The following is a 23,891-nucleotide window of genomic DNA, read 5'->3' on the forward strand; positions in this document are numbered from 1 at the left end:
GCTTACGTCATCACGTCTGTCTCGGAGCTCTTTCGAGTGCAAATTACTTTCTTCTGCGCTTCATCTAATATACTCTTGTCGTGACATCTGATTCTCCACGAAGAAGACTAGTTACAAAAACCCCGCCATCGAAACACAACACCATTCTGCGGCGCGCCCACCCAGTCTGGCAGCCCACTCTAATGCGCGGCAACAGCCTCAACCCGAGTGCCTCCCTCAAACCCTTCGAGATGATACAATGGCTCCAAGTGCGCCTTCCTCTGGAAGAGCACGTAGCGCTTGGTCCACCAGGGTAGATAGGTGCGGACCTGGTAGCCCGCGTGTCTACGCGTTGGAACGCCAAAGATGTAATCCAATTCTTCAAGAGTGCGTTGCCTATGAGTTCGTCAGCATGCTGTCCAGTCCAATCGCGACTGAGGAAGTAGGAAGGGTGACGAAATGAGAAAAAGGGTGTCATACTTGGTCTCCGGCAACGCGAAGAAAATGACGACGAAAGCCAGCATATTCAGACCGGCGTAGAAACCGAAAGCACCCGTTGGGGTGATACCCCTCAGCATGCTTGGGAATGTCAAGCCCAGAATACTCCCAATAGTGTTGTTCCAGACCACGCAAAGGGCGACACCAATCTCACGGTGGGAAAGAGGGAAGCATTCAGCGGCATAGACGAACGGCACTGGCCCAATTCCAGGCGAGTAGAATGCCGTGAAGAGGTATACGAAGAAGGCAATGAGTGGTACGCGAGCGGAGGATTCCACGGGCATCAGGAAACAGCCTCCTGCTGCAAGGAGACACCAGGCCATGTTAGGAAAGGTGAAGAGAAGGAGGTTTCTTCTGCCGAAGGTGTCGATCGACCATATGGCTGGGAAAGCAAAGACGAACTGTGAGTGTATTAGCTCCGATACACCTAGGCTTCCAACTAGATCGTGCTTACGTTGACCAAGCCAAAACCGAAACTCGCAAACAGACACTGACGCGTAGTATACCCAGCTTCTGCGAAGATGGTCGACGAGTAGAATGCCATGATGTTGATACCGGAGAACTGCTGTGCCGTCATTACGATAAAACCACCGAGTGTGGCACGCCGCAGTCGAGGCACAGTGAACACTTCGTAAGCACGTCGTGCGAAGGAAGCACCTCCGAACGCACTCTCCTCTTCCCTGACCTGACAGTATGCGTAATACAGATCCCGAGCCGCTTGGATTTCGGAGTTGCGGAGGCGGCAGAAAGAGTGGAAGGATTCTTGAATGCGTCCTTTCTTGAGGAGCCAACGGGGCGATTCTGAAAGAGGAGTGCGTTAGGGATGATCCACAATGAGATGGGATCGAGGAACGTACCGGGGCAGAACCAGATGAAGATTAGAATCGGAATGGCAGGCGCAAAAGCTGCAGCGAGCTGGAAACGCCATGCAAGGCGGCCGATGCGGTAGAAAATGAGGTTGGAGCAGAAACCACTGCACCATGTCAGTATCTGCATTCATCCGGATGTTCATGGAGCGTCTGTACATGAAGATACCGAAGGCCACCCATAGCTGAAAGCTCATTACGAGGCCGCCGCGGATAATAGCTGGTACGCACTCGGAAGTCATGATGGGAATAGTCGAGATCTTGATCCCCATTCCTGCACACCAGAATTAGCACTGTCGCTCTGGGAGATGGATCACGTACCGATGCCCATGAACGCGCGGCAGATAAGAAGACCCCACCAGTTCTGCGAGAAGGCTTGCGCAAGAACTGGAAAGACGCAGAACAGGCCGGTTCCAAAGATTACCCCACGACGGCCCAGCCAGTTGTTGAGAGGATCAGTTGCCCATGCACTGTTGGAAACGGTGGTTAAATGAGAGTCCCTTTGAGAGCAGCGGCGGAAAGAGTGGCGGTACCCTTGGCAGATGCCTCAGGTCTTTGCCTGCCCAAGGTCTCCAGGAGGAGCTTTCCACAGGTAAAACCAAAGAAGACATGCTAGACTACACACATACCTGAAGAGACCGAAAATCGTCGGGGCTGAGTTTATAAAGCCAGTGAGCCATTCGTTGTGTTCAATACCAAACTCCAATGGAAAGGAGAGATTCGCGCCGTTGGCTCCGGTGTTGTCCCAACCCCTAACACATTTTAGCGGACAGGAGTGAGAAACTGCAGAGAAAAGACGTACTGTATAGCGGATCCGAGCGAACACACCGCAATCGTGAAATATAGATCCTTAGTGAGGTGCCATTTGTCTTCGCCTCGTGTTAGCGCTGTCCACAACGAAGGAAGGCCCAGCCGAGTGGAGACGACGTACGCGTATTCTCGCGGCGAAGGTGGTACTTGTCATCCTCATCCAATTCTGGGACGTTCTCGAAGTCGGGGTTCTGCGCGACGAGGGCACCTTTCTGGAACGTGCTTTCTTTGTCTTGAAGGCCGTAGGCTTCGCAGAATCGAGAGACTTGGTTCAAGAGCTCCGGCTTTGCAATGCCACCCAAGGGGTTGATGATTCTGCCGAGATCGGTCAGCAAGGTGCAGTGTATGCCGGCAGATTCCCAAAAGTCGGACCACAAGATGGTTGAAATCGGCCTGCAGAAAAGGGTGGCTGGGGGCCTTCAGGGGACGGAGCGCACGGCGTTCAGCGTCTTGACCCTACTCTAAAGGACTCCCGGCAAGCAGATGAAGGTTCGAGCGCTGACTTACTTCGCGTTGACATTGCGAGAGTACTCGTCGTGTGTGACAGGTCCTCTGCCCTCAATGTGCTCCACATAATCTTTCTTGAGATCCTCAGGCACAGAGCCAGTTCGCGGGGCCATCTTGGAGACACAGACAGTCAATTCGACGGTTGTAGTAGTGATGGACGTTCGATGGAAACGGACTTTCGACCTGCTTTATATGCTCCCAGGAATCCGGTCGAGAGTCATGGAAAAGGGCCCGTGGCCATGGTTGCCCAAGGCACATCTGATTGGCGCATGGAATCCGGGGGTAGAATCTGGGGAAACCATCGCACTCTCACGTGTGCGGAGCGCGCCCTGTGTGCGCGTTGGACGCTGCCCTGTGTGCGGCCTAGAGTCCAAGAGTCATCGGAGTTAGTGAAGAGTCGTGCGGGGAGATTGTCCGAGCCAGATGTGGAAATACGCTAACCCCCTGCGGGGAGACTGGGAGTTATTTCCACAGCCGTTGTTCATTGACACCCAGATTCGGCCCGAAGTGCACCAGTGCTCGCCACTTTCCGCGGCTGACGGAAGGCGGCGGGAAGATGTATCTACGCCAAGGAACAGCGAATCGGGGAGACTGGGCCTGCATCAGTTCGTGACATTATTGGTTGCGAAGATGTGGTAGTCACTCCGACCGGAAGGGCTGTTTAGAGACATCGGTATAAGGGCATCTATGGCTGCACGTTGGACTGTAGGCTGTCCTGGAAATGTCATCCGAATCATTGCCAACGCTCCGCTGGGGCATAATCGCCACCGGCCAGATATCCTCCTGGTTCGTTCGAGACCTTTCCCTATCCCGCCCCGACGCGAAAGCTAGGCACACGATCGCTGCTATCGGCTCCTCTTCTCAAGGAAAAGGCGAAGCTTTCGTGAAGCAGTGGATTCCAGACGTCTTGCCCGCCCCCAAGGTGTATGCTGGATACGAGCAAGTCTACAATCACCCGGACGTCGACATTATCTATATCGGCACACCGCACGCATTCCACAAGCAGAACTGTCTCGCTGCTATTGCGGCGGGAAAGCATGTCCTCTGTGAGAAGGCTTTCACCCTAAATGCCAGGGATGCGAAGGAGGTGTTTGCGGCTGCGGAAAACAAAGGCGTCTTCGTTATGGAGGCTCTTTGGACGCGCTTCTTTCCGCTAGTGCAGCAGCTGCAGCGACTCGTTCACGAGGAGAATGTTATCGGTAGCGTCCACAGAGTGTTCGCTGATCTCGGCCTGGACCAGGACTTCGCGTCTCTGGGCCCAGATTCGCGCCTGAGAAATCCGGCGTTAGGAGCCGGTACACTTCTGGACATTTGCATCTACAGCTTGACATGGGGCTTGTTGGCATTGGATGCGAAGGTTGGCGAAGAGGCGGAGAAGCCGGTAATAAAGGCGGTACAGACGCTATTCGATTCGATTGATGTGGCTTCGACGGTGGTGCTGTACTACCCTTCGACTGGTAGACAAGCCATCTGCACGTCTACCGCCATGTTCAAGACTCCCGACCTTTTCTGTCGGATAGAAGGTACAAACGGCTATATTACAGTTGAAGGCGTTTCCGCCTCGCGCCCGTCCGCTTTTACAATATACGCCAAAGACGAGGGAACAACGGAGGGCAAGAGGTATACTGTGGCAAATCCCGGATTTGGGCTGTTCTGGGAGGCGGATGCAATAGCGCATGACATCGCCGCGGGAAGGAAAGAAAGCGCGGTCATGCCGTGGGCCGAGACCATTCGCGTTATGGAGATGATGGACGAAGCGAGGCGGCAGGGAGGGGCGCGGTTTCCGGTAGACGACTAGGAGTAATCTAGCTCAGCAAGTAGACTTTCGAGCACAAATCTTGCCTCTCGTAGGTCAGGCGCCTCTTGCTCCCAGAACTTGAATCCGGCGAGGCAGAGTTGAACGCATTCCCGCCAAATATCTGCGACGTGTATCTTCCGGCTCTTGACAGCTGCAACCAGCAGCAGGCTTTTGAGGAACATACCGCGGTTCTCGTACCATGTACCGTGGTGGCGATGGCGAGGTGTCCCTCTTAGTAGCGCCTTAATGCAAGCTTGGACATGTCTTTGAACGTACGGCGCCAATGTTTCTTGGATTGGGTCTGTTGGGGGGTGATATAGGCAAAGATAGAGAAAAGGGCGGTATATCCGTTCACGGAAATCTAGCAGCCGTGGATGAAGCATGAACTTTAGCTCCTCCCTCACGAGATGATCATGCGTACTTTCCCTAGCAGTGGGCGCTAGGATTTCGGGGAGGTTTGCAAACCTGGGAGTTGTTAGCTCGGTGCCGCCCATTGCTAGCTCTGGTAGAGCTCTCTGCATTGCGTGTCCATAACTGAAGTGAGATAGTGCTGTGGAGCGTGTACTGTTCCTGCTAGGAGAAGTTTTGGTGAAGTAGATGTGGCTTTGTTAAGATACTTGAAGGTATCCACGAGGACTTTTGCGAGGGTGGACATGAGAGTTCAAGCATGCCCTGGTGGAGAGGCCATACATGGAGACACTTACCATTGGGTGAGCTGCAGTTCGAGTTCTTCGGCGATTCGGATCATCCGGTGTGGAGGCATGGAGAGCCAAGACGTTTCGTCCTGCTCGTAGAAACAGTTCATCACGCGGTTACCAATCCTGCGTACTGCAATCTCAGAGATGTAATAGCACCAAATGAGCTCGGTATCCGGCTCTAGTCTGTTTGCGGCAAATGAGTTCTTATGGACGGTAGAGCTCATGCCCCGTGGGAGTGCATCGGACAGGACCGGGCTGGAAGCAGGCGGGCTTGGGAATACGTCGGGATAGTTGACTTTGGCGAGGCCGGAAGGCGGAAGGTTAATCTCCATACGGATCTCGCTGCGCTGCATGAGCCCTATAGAATGAGGTAATCTTGAGATGACGCTTACCATTCAGACTTCAAACACGACCAGTAGAGTCTGCGCTCCAGACCTACAAAGGTAGTGGTACACTTAGCAGGTGTCTTAAGTTAGTAAGGGATTACTCTGGCATATCTCAGGTCTTTACCTGCTAAAAGCCTCTCGGAAGAGCTTTCTGCAGTTAAAAACTAACATATGCTAGAGTGTGTTGTGCGACATACGTACCCTTTGAACTGATGAAGTTGCGCTGAGGCTGACCTCTGAGATAGATCTGCAGGGAAACGCAAGCTCGGTTGAAGGACGCCCAGGCCTTCAAGGGTCTCATAGAATACATCTCATAGACACCGGACAAGAAGTAGCATTGGGTCGTTATGATGGAGTTTTCAAGAAGGCCGATGCGTTTCTGAGCAGAAACATAATAACTCTCAGCCGTCGAGTACTCGGGAGTGTCGGCTACGCTGCTCAGGTCGTCTGCTAAGGCTGGTGTAACTGGCTGTGGGTCGAAGATCGATGATATGCTCCCAAGAGCACATACGATGAGCTTTCCTGTCAGTACATTAGGCTGTCGGGGGAAAAGGCAAACGCACTACGAGACACGATGCCGCATCCCATCCGAAGCCATGTTCCGCTGTCCTTCTACCCTTCCGCTTAATGTCGTCCGAATCCAAAATTGGATTTTTGATGTGAACGTTCGTCAGAAAAGTATCGATGAGATTAGGGACGTCTTCCTCCCGAATTCCCCTACCGGGTGATGCTGTTCGGACCGCATCCGAGCTAATTGTAGCAACCGTCTCGTCACCATATGTCTCTTGCCGAGGATTGAAGATGAGTACTTCCGTTCTCGATCTGTCGTACTTTCCCTGAAAGATGGCCCAGTCCAAGATATCCTCACTTACTTGAGGGTTCCGCCCTGCAATCTCTAATGACTCGAGCAGGATCTCAGCGTCGCCCTTCACGTTGTCTTCTGACCATGGTAACGATCCGGGAGTCGGATGATGTTGAGCACTCGGGTAAAGAATGTTTTCGTCTACTACGGGGCTGGCTTGGCGAGCTTGAGGATGAATTGGAAGGGTGATGGAAGTATCACATGCTGTATCACGTGCTGCTTCGAGAAGCCCTACAGCGTAGTCCAACTTCTCCAGTATTTCTAGGCTGGCAGAATCATACCTCTCAACAGTATTAGCACCGGTCTATCTTCGTGCAAAGACTGACTCACGTGGAACGGTCATTCTTGCCGTTGCCAAAATTGCACTCGATTTCGAGGTCTTTGCATCCTCCACATGTCGGCCTTTGATTGTCGCATTTGATCTTCCGCTTCCGACATGCTTCGCATGCCCTTAGAGCTCTCTTCCTCGGATAAGCCATTCTTCCGGAATCTCTCTTCCTTTTGGGCGGAGAGGACTCCGGATCGGGCGGGATGTCGTCTGGACTCGGATCCGTGTTCGGAACCAGGCTGCGTGGGACAGCAGATAGTTGCAAAGACTGCATCTCGCGTGATAACGCGCTTAGAGTCAAGGCAGGCAGCGGTGTCGGATGAAAGCAATGAGAAGTGGGATGTCGGAAGTCAAAGGAGCTGCCGGCATTCCCCGTTCGGAGCTAAAGCGCCATTGCGAAGTCATGTGTTCCCGGATGCGGCGCTAGCGCGGTGGGGCACTGACTCAGTCACCTTTCCGAAACGCGGCTTTGATTCCGACAGAATTTCCTGCGAGATACCTTCATATCATGTCCCGTTTTTGCGACTGTCTTTATCCATTCACTCCAAAATGCGTTCGAAGATACTCCGCGTTGGCATCATAGGGTGCGGCGAGATCGCCCAAGTCGGACACATCCCTATCTACAACTTCCTCAACACCAAATTCCGAACGACATACCTCTGCGACGCTTCACACGATGCGCTCAGCCACTGCGCCAAAATGGTACAGGGCGGAGTACCAAAGACGACAACCGATCCGGAGGAACTGTGTTCATCGCCTGACGTGGATGTTGTGCTGATCTGCAATGGCGACGAGGCGCACGTCATATGTGGAATTTTGGCCCTCAAATATGACAAGTGGTGTCTTATTGAGAAGCCGCTTGCTCTCTGCTATCGGGACGTCTATGCTTTGATTGATGCGGAAAAAGAATCGAAAGGCAGGGTGTTTGTGGGTACTATGCGTAGGTACGCGCCGGCTTTTCTCGAGGCTGTGGACGAGGTGAAGAAGATGGGTCCCATCCTCTACGCGCGTGTAAGAGCTATCATTGGACCCAATTCGAACTTCGTGTCTCAATCTACGACCTATCCGCGGCTATTCTCCGACTTTACAGACGGAGATAAGAAGCTAAGAGCGCAACGCGAGAAGGACATCGTAGAAACTGCGCTGAGAGATGAATTCGGGGTTGCCGTTACGGAAGAGTCGATAAAGATGCTGCGAATGCTTGGAAGGTAGAACACACTTACCGCATGCCACTTTAATAGCACTAACCGTGTTACAGCCTGAACACTCACGATCTTTCTGCGATGCGAGAAATAATCGGCATGCCCAAGTCCGTACTGGGAGCTTGCCTTGGCCTCCCTGGCATATACAGCGCACTATTCGAATACGACGGGTTCTCGGTAACTTTTGAGTCCGGTATCAACGCCGTACCCACGTTTGACGCGCACATTGAAGTCTACGGCGAAGACAAAATCGTCCGTGTCGACTACGACACGCCGTACGTCAAAGGTCTTCCAGTCACCATAACGATCCGCGAGAAGATCGATAGCAGACCAGGGCAGGATTCCTACGGCTTCTCCGAGCGCGTCGTCAGAAGAACTTACGAAGATCCGTATACGCTAGAAATGCTCGAATTCTATGAATGCGTGGTTAATGGGAAGCCCGTTAAGACGAGCGCTGAGGATTCGATCAAGGAGCTGGATCTTTGGAAGATGATTCTCAAGGCTGGTGAAAATCACTACAAGACGAAATCGACTCAATAAAGGCAGGTTGAAGTTCAATGCCTATTCACTATCTATCGTCTATCGTCTACCATCCTACCACAGTATGTTGCCGTACACATGCTAGCGTGTGTTACTTGTAGCTTTGAAAAGCTATTCCTGGAGACGTTCCACAGGCAAGAGTATGCGCCTCACTTTTCCTTGAAATCATGGCCAATGTGTGCCACGTTATTTGAGCAAAGCATGTCATGTTCGTGTTTCTGGTACGCTTGCGAGCATATGCGGACTTAGCGACCTCGGCCGAGGCCGCTGACTACTACAAAACGGATATAGGCGATAATACACCATATGCCACCCTTCCAACGTTCTTCAGCCCTTCGCTTCCATTAGTGACTCAATAATGCCCTACGGACACTCCGATATGATTCGGAGTAAGTATCAATATTCGGCTCGCATCGACTGCTGCACGTACCCGTACATCGCCCTCCCAGGACGCAGTGACATGATGGCGCTCCCATCGGTACGATATAAAAGTATAACTATCCTTTCAATGTTCTCATCGTCGGCTTCTTTGTCGACCAGCTAAAGGATCAACTCGTCACTCCACTCAGAAACGCCCCGCCCACTATCACAATGGCACCACTCGTATGGCTAATAACAGGCTGTTCCTCCGGCTTCGGCCAGCAATTCGTCCACAGCATACTGGCCCGAGGCGACAAAGTCATCGCCACAGCACGCACCCTATCCAGAATTGCACACCTGGAGCAGCTTGGAGCGTCCACACTTCAACTCGACATCACATCCAGCCAGTCCTCTATCGACGCTACGATCGCCAAAGCCATCAGCATCTACGGCAGAGTCGACGTCCTCGTCAATAACGCGGCGTTCATCCAGATCGGCACGCTAGAGGATTTGCAGTACGAGGATTGGGTAAAGCAATTCGACACGAATGTCTTCGGGACTATAAAAGTTACTAAGGCGGTGCTACCACATTTCAGGGAGAGGAAGAGTGGGTGCATGGTGTTTATTAGTTCGCTTTCGGGTTGGGTGGGGCACGATGCCTGCGGTGCTTACGCGGGGTCCAAGTTCGCTCTTGAAGGTACGTAGCTTCCCATTCATGCCTTAATCCTCACAGTTTTCTCTAACTTGCTTTAACAGGTATCGTCGAAGCCCTTAACAGGGAGACCGCGCCTCTCGGAATTAAGACCCTCTTGATCGAGCCAGGCCGGTTTCGCACCAATCTCCTTTCCAGCGGCAACATGAAAGCCGTGCCGTCCAGGATTCCTGACTACGCCGACATGTCCAGCGAGAAGATGAAAGGGCTCGCGAAGGAAGACCAAGCGCAGCCGGGGGATCCGAAGAAGCTGGTTGAAATCACTCTGGACCTGGTGAAAGGAGAGGGTGTCGCAGAAGGGAGGGAGATCCCGTTACGGATGCCGCTGGGTATTGATTGCGCGGATGAGCTGAGGACTAAATGTGAGGAGACGTTGAGGGTGCTAGAAGAGTGGGGAAGTGTTATCCGAGATACTGATCTACAGCGATAAGGATTGACCGAGTTGCAGTCAAGAGAAATGGCGACAGGACGAAGTCGTCACGAATGTTGAGGCGAAAGGACATTGGGCTAATGGGCGCTAGCCGCTTTAGGCTGGCGCGTTTGTTTGGCGTTACCCTCAAAAACGCATCGTCACCCCCATCCTCTCCCAATGAATTTGTCGTCTTTCAAGTCCCTACCGACCCCTATATATGCTCAAGACATTACGGCGACTGCGACTAGCATAACTTGATTAACCGGTCGATATAGTAGGCTTACGCAAGCCTTGTACAACGATTTCGTACAGACTCCTAGGTCACTACGTCGCGCATTTCCTCCTTAGGGATCGGCGAGTATCGATACTACCGCAGATGGGTACGCGATGTCCGGTGATTGCATCACTCATCACAGCGGCAGAGCTGAAGATGTTTCGAAACGCGCGTTCTAATGACCTGAAGGGTATCCACCTTGGGCCGAGTGATGCTTTCTTCTCAGTGATAAGGACCTGACTTTGCGTCCTCTTCTTTCGCTTGACTTCAGCGAACCTCACGCTCCTCATCTTCCACACTCTTTTCTTATATCATGTTTCTAGCTACGGCCAGGCTAGGCGGCATCGTCGCCTTTGCTTCTCTCGCCAAAGGTGCCTTGTATAACCAAGTGATCAGTACCAAATATGGAGATGTGCAAGGTTATCCAGCATTCAATGGCAGCACCCAAGGCATCGATAATTGGCAAGACATCACCGTATGGAAGGGCATCCCATATGCCGCCTCAACGGCGGTATCGAATCGCTTCAAGCCTCCTCAGCCTGTTTCCGCATGGAATACCACTATGTACGCCAAAGATTTCGGTCCCGTATGCCCCGCCACCCTGGGCGAGGTCGGAGATCACACCTTGAGCGAGGACTGCCTCAGTCTTAATATCTGGACCGCGGCGAATTCGACGGATGCGAAGCTCCCTGTCGCCATATGGAGCTACCCAGCAGGGTCAACATCTGGAGACGCGCTGTTCGACGGCGGCGGCATGGCGGATAAGGGGGTCGTCCATGTCACTTATAACTACCGCAACGGCGCACTCGGATGGCTTGCTCACCCATGGCTCTCTGCCGAGATGAGCGCGAGCTACGGCACAAACAGCTCCGGAAATTGGGCCGTGCTCGACCAGCAAGCAGCCGTGAAATGGATACACGAAAATATTGCCGCTTTTGGAGGCGACCCAGACCAGATCACTGTCATGGGCCAGTCTGCCGGTTCTGCAGCTACATACCACATCGTCAACAGCCCTCTCGTGAAGGGCCTCATCAAAGGCGCCATCATTCAGAGCGGCGTCCGATACCCGAAAGATCCGCTGTGCTCTAGTCTCGCCGAAAATTACGGCACTCTTGATGCCGCTCTTGCAAAGGGATCCAGCTATGTCTCAGGACTCAATGCAACATCACTTGAGGAGCTTAGGGCGCTCCCGCTTTCTGCCTTCGGGACTACCGCCTCTCCTCCCGGTCAGGGCAATGATTCCTTTGGCGCAGTCCTCGATCACTACGCCTTGCCTACCACGTACATGGAATCGCTTCTACAAGGCGCAGCGAACGATGTACCCATCATGACGGGCAACACCAAGGACGAAAGCGGCGCGTCGTACGGTCTTAACATATCTGCGTCGACATACCTCTCCGACCTTAACACCACGTACGAATCCTGGGCGAACGACTTCCTCGCCGCCTACGGAGGTGCTAACAGCAGTGCGGCAGTCTCCGCAGCATACAACGCACAGTGGAGCGACCGCTCTGCCGTGGGCACATGGTTGTGGAGCCAACTCTGGGCTACTTCCTCCCAGCAACCCGTATACAACTACTTCTGGGACCACGCGCCGCCCGGCCAAACCCAGGGTGCCTACCACGAATCGGAGATCAACTACGTGCTCAACAACTTGTATGGGACCGATCTGCCGTGGACTGCAGATGATTATGCGATTGCGGAAAAGATGAATGCGTACTGGGTGAATTTCATTAAGACGGGCGATCCGAATGGCGGGAACTTGACGCGTTGGGAGCAGACGGGGGCGGAACAGATTGTGCAGCGCGTGGGTAATGGATGGGGTGCGATGCCGCTCACACATGTGGAGTTGTTTGAAGAATGGTTTGGGAATTTGACCACGGTGTACTAGGCAGTGTCAGGCGGAGGGAAGACATGGAAGAAGGTATGGAAGAAAAGGTGCATTCAGTCTATGGACCAATCTAAAGCCAAGCAATCATCTCTATCGCGGGCCAAAAGCAACAGTCTTTGATACGTCGAGCAAGAGCCAATCTAACCCAAGCGACACTAGGAACAGTCAATGTGAAAACAGACATACGAACAAAGGAAATCTATCAGCCAATCGAACAACAGAGAAAGGAGATTCATGAAGTCGTAACTCATTCCCCAGTCGATTCGCACCCACCACCAGCTCCGTCAATCGAGCCTCACCTTGTCGCCTTCCACACTTCCTCACATCCAGAACATAGTCTTGCTGATGTTTGGATGCCACGGGTTCTTATCCAGACCATGAATGTAGAACTCTTCCTTCGCCAAATCCATAGTCCACTCCTCGCACTTCTTCTTGACCTCATCTCTATCTATCTGCTCCTGCTCAACTTCCCCAGGACCCTTCGGTCGTTTTGTTCCGCCATGCATACGCTCTTCTCCCCATTTGGCAACTCGGGCGTCCCTCTTCGCATCTTCCAGATCCCATTTGAACTTGTCGAAGTTTCCGCGGACATCCATACCCTTGGGTGTCTTGTAGAAGATATCGCGGAGATACTGGCGTCCGCGGTCGCAAAGGCGGTCAGCGTAGTACGCTGGTGCTGTATAAGAGACGCCAATAGGGGCGCGAACGTATGTGTAGCATAACTCGTGGGTCTGACATTAGTGTTAGCACGGAGTAGAGGAACTGGGCATTCAGAGACGGAGAGGTATATGGGCTGCTTACCAAGAGACGGAGATCCTCGACGCTCCTCCCCATTTCATTTACCAGCATGAAGTAGTGTGCTGGTTTTGCTGTTCCCTTGATCGCGGCGTGAGACTGCAAGTAGAAATCCGTAAAGAAGGGAGAGGTGACGACGTCGTCGACGTGGGTTCCTGGATGACAGTTCTGATGCCTGTCGGCTTCGGGCTTCTCGTCTTTAACCGGATAGAATCGGACGCCATGCCGTTTCGCGCAGACAATTGCCGTCACCTTCGGGGCCGGGGGATTGACGGAGTGCGCGATATGCTTGTCTCGCTTCAGTTCTGCGACGGCGTTGTGGAATGCCGCACGGATCTGCGGCAGTTCCAGAGTCTTCACGTGCATGTACTGGCCGTCGCCAACGCCATCTCGGTAATAGAGGATGTTCGCGGGGAGGGTGCCGAACTTGCTGGCTCCTTTCTGTTCGATGACCCAATCCTTGATACGTTCGCGGACCATGGCTTCCACCTCGTCAATGATCTGCAGAAATTAGTGAGAGATCGCACAAAACATGGAGAGAGCATTGCGACTCATACCTCTTTCTTCGATTCTTTCTGGAGGCGCATAGATCCAAGGAATCGGCCAGCCCATGCATCCACTGATCCAACAATCGCTGCAATAGAAGGGCATCCTGGGATCGCGCCCACACCAGGGTGAGTAACGTCCGCCCCCAGGACTAGCGTATCCCTCATGACACTATTGATCTTGCCGTCTGTAGCGGTGGTATGGTTGCTACCTGCTGCCTTTAGGTTCAATTTGAGCACGATGTTGCTCATTTTCTCGCCCACGTTTTGCCTGAGACATCGTTGAGTGATACAGACGGAATGGAGGCTAAGCGTTCGGTCGGCAAGATCCTTGAAGTAGGCATACGTCGTAGGCTTCTTGTTCTTGAGCAGCAGCAGAACGAAATTGGTCCCTTTTTCTATCTTGTTCATGCCTTCCGCGATTTTCTTACGGTTCCGAAGGTCATCACGCTCCAGATTCCAAGTACCGGTACGAGCCACCGTTGCAACACTGTAGTTCTGATGCCTTCCGTCGGCCGATGGCGGACCAGCGTAGTCCCTCAAGTTGTTGATACACTTAGCGACATCAGCTGGCGATGCGTCGTCTGCCAGCACATGAACATTGAAAGTCGCACCAGGGCGCCTGTACAGTCGTTTATCTCGGATATTCCAGCGCTCATTGCCGGCGATTGTCTCGTTGTCGTATTGGATGTTGGGGAACGCGTATTTGTTGCTGGGCACTTTGAGCATGGCAGGCGTGATCTGGAGGATAGGGCACCTTGGCTTTCCGGTGAATTTCATTAGCTTCGGTGAGGGAAGAAATAATTCGATAGACTTACAATCGCCATCACTTGCTCCGAGGCCGTCCGTGGAATTCCCATAGTCTCAAGACCCTCAACTCCGATCAGAGCTTTAGCTTGTGGTGGTCTTTGACAAGCCTCCGCGAGCATGCCTCCGGTGATGCAGTCTGGCACCAGACCCTTGTACTTTTGGTATGGAAGGATCTTCAGATGTTCTGGAGCATACCAGTTCGGCTCACGTCGTGTTCCAAGGTTGATTGCATAGAGCCACGGAAACTGTAATGTCATGTTGTAGGCTAGACGAGATGAGAATGCGAGCGTTCAAATCTATTGCGTGGGGCAACTCACTTGTCTCAAGGTGGTATTGGACCTTCACTTCCTGCCCGTTTTTCTCGAAGGCCTGATTCTCGACGGATAGTCCAAGGCCCTCTATGGTCTTGACACGAGCATGCTCACTGTTCAGTCTGTCGTACGTTTCCTTATCTTTCGGGTCTCCGCGCTGATAAGTGATATAGACTCGTAGGCCCTTCAGAATTCCCTCGAAAACACTCCAGTCGGTATCCTCAAACGTCCAATCAGTCATCGCCGTACTTAGAAGCACAGGCTTCCAGAAAGCGCTCGTAGCAGAGTTGATGTTCAGCAGGATTGTCCCCACACCGGCACTGACGGTGTAAGAATATCCCCGCAAGGTGCAAAGAGAGTCCGAGCTACGCAGTCCTTTATCTTCAGGTTTTCCATTAGTCAGGATCATGTGAGAGTCTTTGCGGTAGAACTTGTTGGCACCAACGGGAACCGTACCGACTGGCGGCTCATTGAAACATTTCGAGACGACTATATTCAAGGCCCGCACAACGGGTTGAACGTCGAACTTGTCTGCACGAGTCTCCATATTCTTGTGCGCGATGAAGCTCGCGAGGTCCACGGTACCTTCGAAGCGGATGGTCAGATGCAGGGTGGTTGGTCCGTCCTGGAGAGTGACCAACTCCCATTCCGGTTTCTCGCTGGCACCGCCTCCGGCGATTTTTCGATGGCCTGCCTGCTGAAGGGCGGTGTGCAAGTCGCTCCATGCGATGATGGTGTCAAAGTAATCGGTAGCAAACTTCGTCTCATTCGTGTTCAACACATCGCAGTTCTCGATCGCGGTCTTGATGATTGATCTGATCTTTCGCTTGCTCTTGCCAGTCAAGGCAGGTAAGATTCGGTATTCATAGAGCGTTGCCTGCGGGTTGTCTTTCTGCCTGGCGATGCCAATCTGGAAATGGTTCGTAAGGACTGTGGAGGTGGCCCTAGAGAAGCCTTCTCGAAGAGGGAAATCCAATGAAAGACTGGATTGAGCGAGTGTTTTGAGCTTAGCTCCGGCCATCGAATCCCGGATTGCGCTTCGGCCCAGCCTTATCATGTCGTTCTGTCTCGGTGCCCTCTGGGGATTGATCATATCCAAGGTGACTCTCTCGTACTGAATGTCTGGGTAGGTAGCAGCCGCTTGAGAGGCAGGAGCCGTCATCGACGTCATTTGAGGCGCTTGAGAAGCCCCCGATTGACCCGCCGAACCCAGAGTTAGTTGAGCCATACCACCCGCCACGGTAGTAGTCAGTTGAGGTGCTGTGACGGGAGTCCCGCGCAGTCGGAGCGTCGGTGCTAAGGTAGTTTGTTGAGTAGGCACAGCGACATTGTGCCGAGGGGCCAGCTGCCTTGTCGCGCTCTGCTGAGCCTGCTGAACCTGCTGAGCCTGCCGAGCTCGCGGAGCAGCCTCGCGTTCCTCCCGAGCTTTCTGATCAGCCTTATACTCCTCCTGAATCTCCCTGATGAGAACATCGGCAGTCTGCTTCTTCCCCTCGGGCTTCAAGGTCGCATACATAGTGTCCTTAGCCCTGCATTTTGCCTGGGTATTGGGGCAGTCGACCAAGGCATGCGGATACTTTGGGTTCTGGTTGCCGCATCGGACGCACGGATTCTTGTGGAGATTCTTTCTGAAGAACTGCTCTTCCCTGTTGCTGAGCGCTGGTGGAGGCGCCATTGTGGGAGGGAAGGATCTCGCTGCAGGGAATGCAAAGGAGCCAGTTGTCGGGAAGATGGGGTACAGTACGGGACTCTGGTCGAAAGCTCCCGTAGCTGGTGGTAAAAATCTTGAAGATGGCGCTGGTTATTCTCATATACTTTGGAACACAGGATCTCGGGGTGCGGGATTGATCATAGTGCATTAGCGCAAGCAGCAAGAGGGAAGAAAACGTACCTCAATGTTGCCTCGAAAACCGCTTGTGGAAGCATCTTCTTTAAATAGAGCCGAGGAAACCGACCAGCAAACCTTGACAATCAGTTAGATAAACGAGAAAGCCGGGGTTAGAGAGAACGGTACGCACCTGATTGTACTAAACTGAACACCTTGAGAAGACTACAGTGAGCGATGATACGACAAAAGATCGCAGTCTCAATAAGCAATCCACCGAAAAAAACCCGACAATCAGTTAGACGAACAAAAAAAGCTAGAGCTAGAGAGAACAATACACCCCTGATCGCACTATTCTAAACGCCTCGAGAAAACTACAGTGAGCGGCAATACAACACTTAGTTGCAATCTCAACGAGCAATTCGCCAAGAAACCTTGACAATCAGTTAGCTAAACCAAAAAGCCAGAGCGCAGAGAACCCGTGCATACCTGCTTGTTCAATCCGGAATGCCTGTCGGAAAAGTGGGTCAGCAACGATATGGCAAATAGTTGCGACCTCAACGAGCTCAATCAACCCATTCATGCGTGTGCCAAATACAACCAGTCTATCCCAAGCAGCAAAGCAACAACAATGCAGAGACCCACGTAGAATGCTGTGTCGAGCTTGGCGCACCAGTCTTGCAAATTCAATTCCACCTCTTCCAAGTCTAGTCCTCGATAACCCAACCTCTCTTCAGCCTTCACATCCAAAACATACTCCTCCCCACACTCTCCCCCCATGGATTCCCTCCCACCTCCGCGCCATTATACTCGCCAAACACCCTCGCCGCCTCCGCCATCGTATCCTTCTTGCACTTCTCCTCAATCTCTTTCGCATCATCAGCTTCCTGCTGGATTTCCTTCTCCGACTTGGGCAGCCATTTGCCGTTTGCGCCTCGCTGTCGCGGGAAGTTGGTTTTGGCGCGCATTTTTCTTCTCCGTCTCGAGAGCGCGCTTCTTTCTGTCTAATTCCTCGCGCATGGTCTTGTCCGCGACGAAGAACTTACGGAGGTAGCATCGCCCGCGTTCGCAGAGACGGTCGGCGTAGTATGCTGGGGGCGCGTAGGAGACGCCGAGGGTTGCGCGGACGTAGGTGTAGCAGAGCTTGTGAGTCTGATGTTTGTCAGCACGGAGGCGAGAATGCTGAAAGAAAAGAAAGAGCCATGGCTGTGGGAGCAGAGAATCTTCAAACGGGCGCAACAATCCACACTTACGAAATCTTGCAACTCCTTCTCTGGAATCCCCATCTCGTTCCTAAGGACAAAGTAATGTGCAGGCTTAGCCGTCCCTTTGAGCCCATTGTGCGACTGCAAGTAGAAGTCCGAGTAGAAGGGCGAAGTAACGGCAGTATCGACGACAGTGCCGGGGATGCAGTTACCATTTCTAGGCGCGGCATCACTGGGATCTATCGGATAGAACCGCACATGATGACGCTTTGCGACGACCACGGCGGTGAGTTTGACCTCCGGTACAGGGTGCAAGCCTTTTCGCGTCGCCACAGCACTGAAAGCCTTTCCGATCCCCGGCAGCTCCTGGTCCCTGACCTGCGTGTACTGGCCTTCGCTCACACCGTCGCGGTAATATAGTATGTTACCCGGAAGTCTTCCACCGTTGTGATCGGATCAGTCTTTTATCCGGTCTTCGACCATGCTCTGGACATCATCGATCATTTCCGTCTTGTCTTTGGATTGAAGACGCATGGAGCCTAGGAACTTTCCTCCGTACGGTTCGACGGAACCGACAATGGCTGCGACCGAGGGGCACCTAAGGAGCGAGGGGTGTGTCACGTCCGCACCAAGCACCAAAGTATGCCGGAGGGTGATGCCTTCGACTGCGTGGTTGATTCCGCCCGACTTGAGGTTTACCTTCATCATGACGATGCCAAAATAGCTTCCCAAATTGGTCTTCAGATTCCTACCTTGCGTGTTGGGCTTCTCCGTGATACAGAGCGAATGCATGTCGTACTTTCGATCAGCCAGGTCTTTGAAGGCAGAGTATGCGGCGACGTTCTTCTCCTTCAGGATCAACACCACGAAGTTGGCGTTTGCCTCTTGGGCGCTTTTTAGACCTTGGTCGATATTGGTAGCTGTCAGCTGCTGGGTACCGCGTCTTTTGTAGATCCCGGTAGCGTACTTCTCAGCGGCCTCATGGAATTCTTTGAGATAGGCATCAGATGTGCCATGGGTGAGGTATGGGCCGAGCAAAACAAAGAGGTTGAAGGTTGATTTGCGATTAACGCGGAGAAATTGGCGTTTGATCAGATTCCACTGAGTTGATTTGGTCAGATTCAAGTCGATGGAATCATTGCCTCCGTAGCGGAGCTGCAGCAGATTCAGGCGACCGCACGGAACCTGAAGTAGGCGGGGATCGATATGGATTGGAGGACAGTTTGGCTGGGAATTGATTAGCGACATTATCGAGCTGTGTATGACGAACTTACAAGGGACACGAGCCCAGTCGCTACGTCGACGCCAAGGTTCTTCAGGCCTTCCATTTGAATGAGTGCTTTGCTTCGCTCGGGAGGCTGGCAAGCCACATCCAACATTCCTCTAGTGAGATGATCCGGAACAGGACGCTTATAGATCTGATACGGTAGAATGCGCAGATGCTCTGGAGCGAACCAAACAGGCTGGTCCCAGGTACCCACATTCACCGCCTTCAGCTCCCCATCCTTGAGTGCAATACCGTGTGCTACAGATAGTCGGCGGAAGCTCGTGAGGAACCATGCATCTGTGACCGCTCGCCGCTCTCAAGGTACGCCTTTACTGTAGTTTGACTCTCAAGCTGGCCATCTCGTCGTCTTGGGACGAAGGTTTGCTGCGAGGTATGCTGACCGAAGCCTTTGACAGTCTTGATGCGCGATTCAGCCTTGTTCAACTTCGCTTGTCTCGTCGGATCCTGGTGCTTGCGATCATACGTGATGTACATATGTAAGCCCCTTAGGGCGTCGTATCGGCCGTCCTCATCTCGAAAGGTAGTCCATCTCTTAAAAACCCGCTGACAAGGATTGGCGAGAAGAAAGCACTGGTGCAAGCATTGACATTGAGTAGGAGCTGACCCATACCCGGCTTGGTGGTGTAGAAGTAACCTCGGATTGTGCAGAGTGACCCGCTTCCTAGCCGTTGGTGACCACTTTTGACGAAGAACTTGTTCGCCCTGAGCAGAATAGCTTGGCTCGTGACGACTCTCGATATGAGGATGTTGAGAGTGTTGATCGCTGGGCCGATTTCAGAGGTTTCGACCTTCTTGGGCTTGACCTCAGCATTGGCGTACTGCAGAAGCGTAACAACTTTGACCTCGCGTGTGAACTGGAAGCGCAACATAGCAGGCCTATCACCCGAGCCAACGGGGATTCTGCCCCACTCACGCGGCTTGCCATCTTCACCGCGGTCCATGACCGGGTACTCTATCGTCTCGTGCAAATTCTTCCAAGACATGATCTTGGAGACATTGTCGGTCGCGAAAGAGTCATTGCTTTTCTTGAGAAAAGAGCGCTTTGCGATGAGGGCTTGTATTAGTTCCTTGGTCTTGCTCCTGCTCTTGTCGGCTGGCGCACCGAGAATTGTATACTCATACAGTGTTGTCTCTGTATCAACGGATATGCTGAAATGGTTCGTATGGACTTGAGAGACAGAATCACGAAAGGAAGTTCGCACCGGAAAGTCGAACCTATCGGATGTCGGGGCACCGGATGCCAGCTTCATCAACGCATTTCGCGCTTCCGCTCGAGGATCAGTAACGTTCCCTCCTGTGTTCGGTCCGCATTGCAGGGCTGCGGTGGCTGCCGGCAGTCCCAAGGAGGAATCAGAAGCATCCCCTGTGTACGTGAAGGACTCCTGCTGATACGGATGCCTGGCGATGCCACGGTGCCCCTGAGAGCCTAGACCCTTTATTAGTGACATCAACTCCGAGGGTTGGGTAGACTTACCTGGACTTGGTTCGACTGGCATTCCATCGTCTCTCATCTTCTTGTAGCAATCTGCCGCAACGTGACCAGGCTTCTTGCAGTAGTCACAGAACCTACCATTACCACGACCACCATTGGAATAGCCTCCACCACGTCCTCCAGGAAAGTCTCCGCGCCCGCGCCCACGACACCCACGGCCACGCTGACCGAAGCTGGCTCTACCCGACATGTTCGATGCGTAGTCCAAAGACCGACTCTTGGAAGATTACTGCAGGGTTGACCTAGGAATCAGTCTCGAATAGCTGTATTTCGTAGGAGTCGCGAGATCTTGACGCTTAGAGGAAGATATCGGCACAGCGGTCTTCAGCGATCTGTTTATATACGCCGCAGTAGAGTACCGTGAGCCTTCTCGTAAGACCTTTTGGTCTCGCTGAGACACTAACCCCCATGCGAAGCTCCAGGACAACAAAGACTGCCAGAAGCCAGCCGAGCCTTCTGGATGAGTCAAACAAGTCGAAAAGATAACCGTGCAACGGCGTCTCTAGTTCGGAGTCATTATATGCACGTGTTTGCTTGAGCAGGAAGGCCGCTGAAGGAACGGGACAAAGCAGAGCGAAGAAATGGTAAGCGGCCGCGAAGCCGGAAAACGTGTGAGCTGTTCTGTTTCAAATCCTAGTGAGTCGCAGTGCGTGCAATGCGGGAGAGTATATTGCAGGGGAGTGGAGTGCTCGAGATTTGCCATGTCGATGTCTTCTTTTCTGAGTCTACCCTGGTACGTCAATAAGACAAGGCCGTCAGCCCAAATACTCACTCGGGCAAAGCCCTCATCACCCCTTCGAAAGCCACTAGCGCCATCGCATTCGCTGGGAAAGCCCTCAAAAAGCAAGGCACGAAACCCCTCCAATAGCCTCTCCAGCCGCTTTCCCTCCAGACCGCCTTGGCTGCGTCTCTCCACCTGGGAAACCTGCGTTCAGGCCCAAGTGGGTCCGTCATGATTCTTTGTTTGACGACGTCGCTCGGGTAGGAAGTGAGCCAGAAGATCTGTGCGGAGAGACCGCCGGCCCAGAAGTTGATTGCCGGAGCGGAGAGGTTGGTGTTTTTCTGGAACGCGCGAGTGAAGACGTCGTAGGTGCCCCACCAGAAGCAGAAGAAGGTGCGAAAGAGGAGAGTGGCGCTGAGGCCGTGGAAGACGCCGCGGACGCCATGGTTTTTGAACTGTGATGGTAGTGTGAGAAGTGAACTTCACGGTGATGTGCAGGGACGTACCGTCTTCTTCAGGCAGTCAATGGGCCCGCTGTATAGTCTCTTCGACTTCTCAGCCTGATATTGCACCTGTAGCCGCGCCTTGATATGTTCAACCGGCCCCGCAATGAAGGATACCGTCCATCCCGCCATAGTGCCTGCCATTGCATGCCCAATTACCGGAAGCCTCTTCTGCTCATCGCCGACTCGTCTCGGATTGAAGATATTGTCGTTCAGGACTCGCCGGTATACGCTCAAGGAACCCAGCATGCTGCGCGCAACGTCAGCGCGACACCCTCTCTATCCGGCGGGACCATACATCGAGTCCATGAACATCCAGCCCACCAGCGGCGGCGTGGCGCCCTTGTAGATGCCCTTCACACCCTCATTCTTCAACGTCTGGAGCAGACAGTCCAATGGCCCTCGGAAGTGCGACTTATCGGTCGTCTGTAATCGGACCTTGATGGTATCGAAGGGATGCCCCACTACGGTTGCTGTTAGTATGGAACCAGAATGACGGGAGAAGGTGCGCACCTGAGAGCTTCGCTATGCCTGAGAAGACGCCTGCGACGAAGCCGCGATAGTTCTTGGGCGACTTCTCCGGCCTACTTCTCTCCGGGGCATCGACGAGGCCCGGCGGGACCTCGCTCTTCACGGCCGTCGCAGGCATTGGTGCACTCTTCCGGTCGTCAGTATCGCCGGCATTTGTCCAGCCGTCGTGGAGAGGAGGATTAGAAAGAGGGCGAAAGGGAATTGGAGAGGAGGGCGGTGGATATGTTCATCCCATGCTGACCGTGCGAAGCTCGAGATTCGGAAAAGCGCAAGCCTCCGCGAGAGCTGCGATGACGATCTCGACTGGGGTTCCGAGATCGGCTTCCTTCGGCACCGAGTCTTGGATGCGTGCAACGATGGCCCCTCCACTCCAACTCCAGGCACTCACCTGTGCCGCCATGACTGGTTTACATATTTGCTGTATTGCTAACCCTCAGCACTAACCCTATCACATCACCACTCACTTTTGTTGGGTAGTAGATACCAAGCATGACACAGGAAGACAACCCCGCTGGCGACTCCAAGAGAGGTGAGTTAGCGACAAGCATGGAGATGCCATTACCGACGCAGTCGCAGTGTGGACGACATTGATCACGAATACCGCGTACCTAGCCGGCCTCCTTACACTCGACTACAGCTTGAGGAAGCACAAGTCCAAGTACCCGCTCATCGCCCTCTACACCGACACGTTCCCCCCAGAAGGCCATGCCGCGCTCGAGGCTCGCGGAATCCCCAAGAAGCACGTCAAGTATCTGCTCCCAAAACTGCACAAGGACTTCACGAACGATCCGCGCTTCTACGACTGCTGGAGCAAGCTTACGCCCTTTTCATTGACCGAGTATGACCGCGTGGTGCAGCTGGACTCGGACATGCTGGTGCTGAAGAACATGGACGAGCTTATGGAAATGGAGCTGGATCCGTCGACCATGGGCGGGAAAGGTCAGAGGGTGTTCGCGGCGAGCCATGCTTGCGTGTGCAATCCGCTCAAGAAGCCGCATTATCCGAAGAACTGGTATTCACGGCTCTAAGAAAGGTAGTGGATGACTCACTGATGCATTCGCAGGGTTCCCGAGAACTGCGCATTCACCTCGCAACACGATACCCCGGACATAGCACAAAAGGAAGGCGCCTCCCCAACCTTCGGCCTCGGAATGCCAAACGGCGGCCTGCAAGTCGTAAATCCCTCCACCGAGGTCTACCAGCTTATATCAGACCAACTCGCCCACGAAACATCCGTAAACTACGACTTCGCCGACCAATCGCTGCTCGGCGACGTGTTCCATGGACGCTGGGTTGCGCTACCGTACATCTACAACGCGCTGAAGACGCTGAGACACCAGGGCGTACATGCCCAGATCTGGAGGGACGACCAGGTGAAGAACATACATTACATCCTGAGTCCGAAGCCGTGGGACGAGAAGTCGGGCAACCACGAGGAGGAGAGCCATAAGTGGTGGTGGGACTACAACCTGGAAAGGCTGGTCGAGGAGACGAAGCGGGGGATCGGTGACGGATTTTGATTCCAGAGACAAACTATTGGGAGTCTTTGATTAATTGCATGTACTCGTCATCGACATAGACGGAGGGTTGGAGGGTTTGCTTCAGCGCGCAAGTCTGCATTGGGCGAATCCAAGGGGCATGCATGCGATGAGTCGACATTTGATAAATGATCTGAATCTATCTCCCACATGAAACACTTGTTTCGACGCTCCAGATGACCCCTGATCATGTTCATTATCCCG

The 23,891-nt window shown here is 53.2% G+C and overlaps 10 protein-coding genes across 10 annotated transcripts; 5 read left to right on the plus strand and 5 right to left on the minus strand.

Annotated features, from left to right (window-relative positions):
- Positions 1-51: 51 nt before the first annotated feature.
- BU26DRAFT_517930 (uncharacterized protein) lies at positions 52-3,029 on the minus strand. The gene is made up of 10 exons (XM_033828700.1): positions 2,661-3,029; positions 2,275-2,468; positions 2,146-2,212; positions 1,973-2,095; positions 1,665-1,813; positions 1,503-1,617; positions 1,335-1,450; positions 932-1,278; positions 460-878; positions 52-375 (listed from the first exon to the last, which is right to left on the minus strand). Exons 1-10 carry the CDS (start codon positions 2,771-2,773, stop codon positions 180-182), a joined length of 1,839 nt encoding a protein of 612 aa, XP_033686224.1. The 5' UTR covers positions 2,774-3,029; the 3' UTR covers positions 52-179.
- A 171-nt stretch (positions 3,030-3,200) lies between these two features.
- On the plus strand, positions 3,201-4,490 carry BU26DRAFT_517932 (NAD(P)-binding protein). Its single transcript, XM_033828701.1, has one exon. It carries the CDS (start codon positions 3,382-3,384, stop codon positions 4,456-4,458), a length of 1,077 nt encoding a protein of 358 aa, XP_033686225.1. The 5' UTR covers positions 3,201-3,381; the 3' UTR covers positions 4,459-4,490.
- Positions 4,491-5,158: 668 nt separating this feature from the next.
- Positions 5,159-7,006, minus strand: BU26DRAFT_563161 (uncharacterized protein; the record flags this gene model as incomplete). Its single annotated transcript, XM_033833124.1, has 5 exons — positions 5,159-5,498; positions 5,549-5,591; positions 5,744-6,059; positions 6,106-6,685; positions 6,735-7,006. 5 exons carry the CDS (start codon positions 7,004-7,006, stop codon positions 5,159-5,161), a joined length of 1,551 nt encoding a protein of 516 aa, XP_033686226.1.
- A 220-nt stretch (positions 7,007-7,226) lies between these two features.
- BU26DRAFT_549767 (NAD(P)-binding protein) lies at positions 7,227-8,782 on the plus strand. Its single transcript, XM_033832015.1, has 2 exons — positions 7,227-7,940; positions 7,991-8,782. The coding sequence occupies exons 1-2, from the start codon at positions 7,282-7,284 to the stop codon at positions 8,472-8,474; spliced, it is 1,143 nt and encodes a 380-aa protein (XP_033686227.1). The 5' UTR covers positions 7,227-7,281; the 3' UTR covers positions 8,475-8,782.
- A 188-nt stretch (positions 8,783-8,970) lies between these two features.
- Positions 8,971-9,989, plus strand: BU26DRAFT_517936 (NAD(P)-binding protein). The gene is made up of 2 exons (XM_033828702.1): positions 8,971-9,531; positions 9,591-9,989. The coding sequence occupies exons 1-2, from the start codon at positions 9,066-9,068 to the stop codon at positions 9,974-9,976; spliced, it is 852 nt and encodes a 283-aa protein (XP_033686228.1). The 5' UTR covers positions 8,971-9,065; the 3' UTR covers positions 9,977-9,989.
- A 556-nt stretch (positions 9,990-10,545) lies between these two features.
- On the plus strand, positions 10,546-12,123 carry BU26DRAFT_503766 (alpha/beta-hydrolase; the record flags this gene model as incomplete). The annotated part of the gene is made up of 1 exon (XM_033826714.1): positions 10,546-12,123. One exon carries the CDS (start codon positions 10,546-10,548, stop codon positions 12,121-12,123), a length of 1,578 nt encoding a protein of 525 aa, XP_033686229.1.
- Positions 12,124-12,222: 99 nt separating this feature from the next.
- Positions 12,223-16,350, minus strand: BU26DRAFT_517937 (Piwi-domain-containing protein). The gene is made up of 5 exons (XM_033828703.1): positions 14,591-16,350; positions 14,282-14,538; positions 13,476-14,225; positions 12,925-13,419; positions 12,223-12,854 (listed from the first exon to the last, which is right to left on the minus strand). Exons 1-5 carry the CDS (start codon positions 16,257-16,259, stop codon positions 12,444-12,446), a joined length of 3,582 nt encoding a protein of 1,193 aa, XP_033686230.1. The 5' UTR covers positions 16,260-16,350; the 3' UTR covers positions 12,223-12,443.
- A 938-nt stretch (positions 16,351-17,288) lies between these two features.
- BU26DRAFT_603685 (Piwi-domain-containing protein) lies at positions 17,289-20,680 on the minus strand (the record flags this gene model as incomplete). The annotated part of the gene is made up of 7 exons (XM_033835448.1): positions 20,377-20,680; positions 19,490-20,328; positions 19,283-19,445; positions 18,889-19,139; positions 18,174-18,841; positions 17,663-18,050; positions 17,289-17,561 (listed from the first exon to the last, which is right to left on the minus strand). Exons 1-7 carry the CDS (start codon positions 20,582-20,584, stop codon positions 17,289-17,291), a joined length of 2,790 nt encoding a protein of 929 aa, XP_033686231.1. The 5' UTR covers positions 20,585-20,680.
- Positions 20,681-20,795: 115 nt separating this feature from the next.
- On the minus strand, positions 20,796-22,406 carry BU26DRAFT_517939 (mitochondrial carnitine/acylcarnitine carrier protein). Its single transcript, XM_033828704.1, has 4 exons — positions 22,132-22,406; positions 21,917-22,082; positions 21,622-21,868; positions 20,796-21,570 (listed from the first exon to the last, which is right to left on the minus strand). The coding sequence occupies exons 1-4, from the start codon at positions 22,265-22,267 to the stop codon at positions 21,163-21,165; spliced, it is 957 nt and encodes a 318-aa protein (XP_033686232.1). The 5' UTR covers positions 22,268-22,406; the 3' UTR covers positions 20,796-21,162.
- An 80-nt stretch (positions 22,407-22,486) lies between these two features.
- Positions 22,487-23,846, plus strand: BU26DRAFT_517940 (glycosyltransferase family 8 protein). Its single transcript, XM_033828705.1, has 3 exons — positions 22,487-22,678; positions 22,726-23,161; positions 23,213-23,846. Exons 1-3 carry the CDS (start codon positions 22,639-22,641, stop codon positions 23,667-23,669), a joined length of 933 nt encoding a protein of 310 aa, XP_033686233.1. The 5' UTR covers positions 22,487-22,638; the 3' UTR covers positions 23,670-23,846.
- The last annotated feature ends 45 nt before the right edge of the window (positions 23,847-23,891 follow it).

This window comes from Trematosphaeria pertusa (assembly GCF_010094035.1).
Source record: "Trematosphaeria pertusa strain CBS 122368 unplaced genomic scaffold BU26scaffold_5, whole genome shotgun sequence".
Classification (NCBI taxonomy): domain Eukaryota; kingdom Fungi; phylum Ascomycota; class Dothideomycetes; order Pleosporales; family Trematosphaeriaceae; genus Trematosphaeria; species Trematosphaeria pertusa.

What these genes read in the sequence shown, in the direction of transcription:
- BU26DRAFT_517930 (XM_033828700.1), bottom strand. Translation starts at nt 2,773, where the DNA reads ATGGCCCCGCGAACTGGCTCTGTGCCTGAGGATCTCAAGAAAGATTAT. An exon ending in CTTCATCTGGTTCTGCCCCG is followed by an intron (nt 1,279 to 1,334) that starts GTACGTTCCTCG and finishes CTCCTCTTTCAG; the next exon opens with AATCGCCCCGTTGGCTCCTC. An exon ending in TCGGTTTTGGCTTGGTCAAC is followed by an intron (nt 879 to 931) that starts GTAAGCACGATC and finishes ATACACTCACAG; the next exon opens with TTCGTCTTTGCTTTCCCAGC.
- BU26DRAFT_517932 (XM_033828701.1), top strand. Translation starts at nt 3,382, where the DNA reads ATGTCATCCGAATCATTGCCAACGCTCCGCTGGGGCATAATCGCCACC.
- BU26DRAFT_549767 (XM_033832015.1), top strand. Translation starts at nt 7,282, where the DNA reads ATGCGTTCGAAGATACTCCGCGTTGGCATCATAGGGTGCGGCGAGATC. An exon ending in ATGCTGCGAATGCTTGGAAG is followed by an intron (nt 7,941 to 7,990) that starts GTAGAACACACT and finishes ACCGTGTTACAG; the next exon opens with CCTGAACACTCACGATCTTT.
- BU26DRAFT_517936 (XM_033828702.1), top strand. Translation starts at nt 9,066, where the DNA reads ATGGCACCACTCGTATGGCTAATAACAGGCTGTTCCTCCGGCTTCGGC. An exon ending in GTCCAAGTTCGCTCTTGAAG is followed by an intron (nt 9,532 to 9,590) that starts GTACGTAGCTTC and finishes TTGCTTTAACAG; the next exon opens with GTATCGTCGAAGCCCTTAAC.
- BU26DRAFT_517937 (XM_033828703.1), bottom strand. Translation starts at nt 16,259, where the DNA reads ATGGCGCCTCCACCAGCGCTCAGCAACAGGGAAGAGCAGTTCTTCAGA. An exon ending in CGGAGCAAGTGATGGCGATT is followed by an intron (nt 14,226 to 14,281) that starts GTAAGTCTATCG and finishes TTCACCGGAAAG; the next exon opens with CCAAGGTGCCCTATCCTCCA. An exon ending in TCGAGGATCTCCGTCTCTTG is followed by an intron (nt 12,855 to 12,924) that starts GTAAGCAGCCCA and finishes CACTAATGTCAG; the next exon opens with ACCCACGAGTTATGCTACAC.
- BU26DRAFT_517939 (XM_033828704.1), bottom strand. Translation starts at nt 22,267, where the DNA reads ATGCCTGCGACGGCCGTGAAGAGCGAGGTCCCGCCGGGCCTCGTCGAT. An exon ending in AGGCATAGCGAAGCTCTCAG is followed by an intron (nt 22,083 to 22,131) that starts GTGCGCACCTTC and finishes CAGCAACCGTAG; the next exon opens with TGGGGCATCCCTTCGATACC. An exon ending in TTGACTGCCTGAAGAAGACG is followed by an intron (nt 21,571 to 21,621) that starts GTACGTCCCTGC and finishes CTACCATCACAG; the next exon opens with TTCAAAAACCATGGCGTCCG.
- BU26DRAFT_517940 (XM_033828705.1), top strand. Translation starts at nt 22,639, where the DNA reads ATGACACAGGAAGACAACCCCGCTGGCGACTCCAAGAGAG. An exon ending in CGCTGGCGACTCCAAGAGAG is followed by an intron (nt 22,679 to 22,725) that starts GTGAGTTAGCGA and finishes ACGCAGTCGCAG; the next exon opens with TGTGGACGACATTGATCACG. An exon ending in CCGCATTATCCGAAGAACTG is followed by an intron (nt 23,162 to 23,212) that starts GTATTCACGGCT and finishes ATGCATTCGCAG; the next exon opens with GGTTCCCGAGAACTGCGCAT.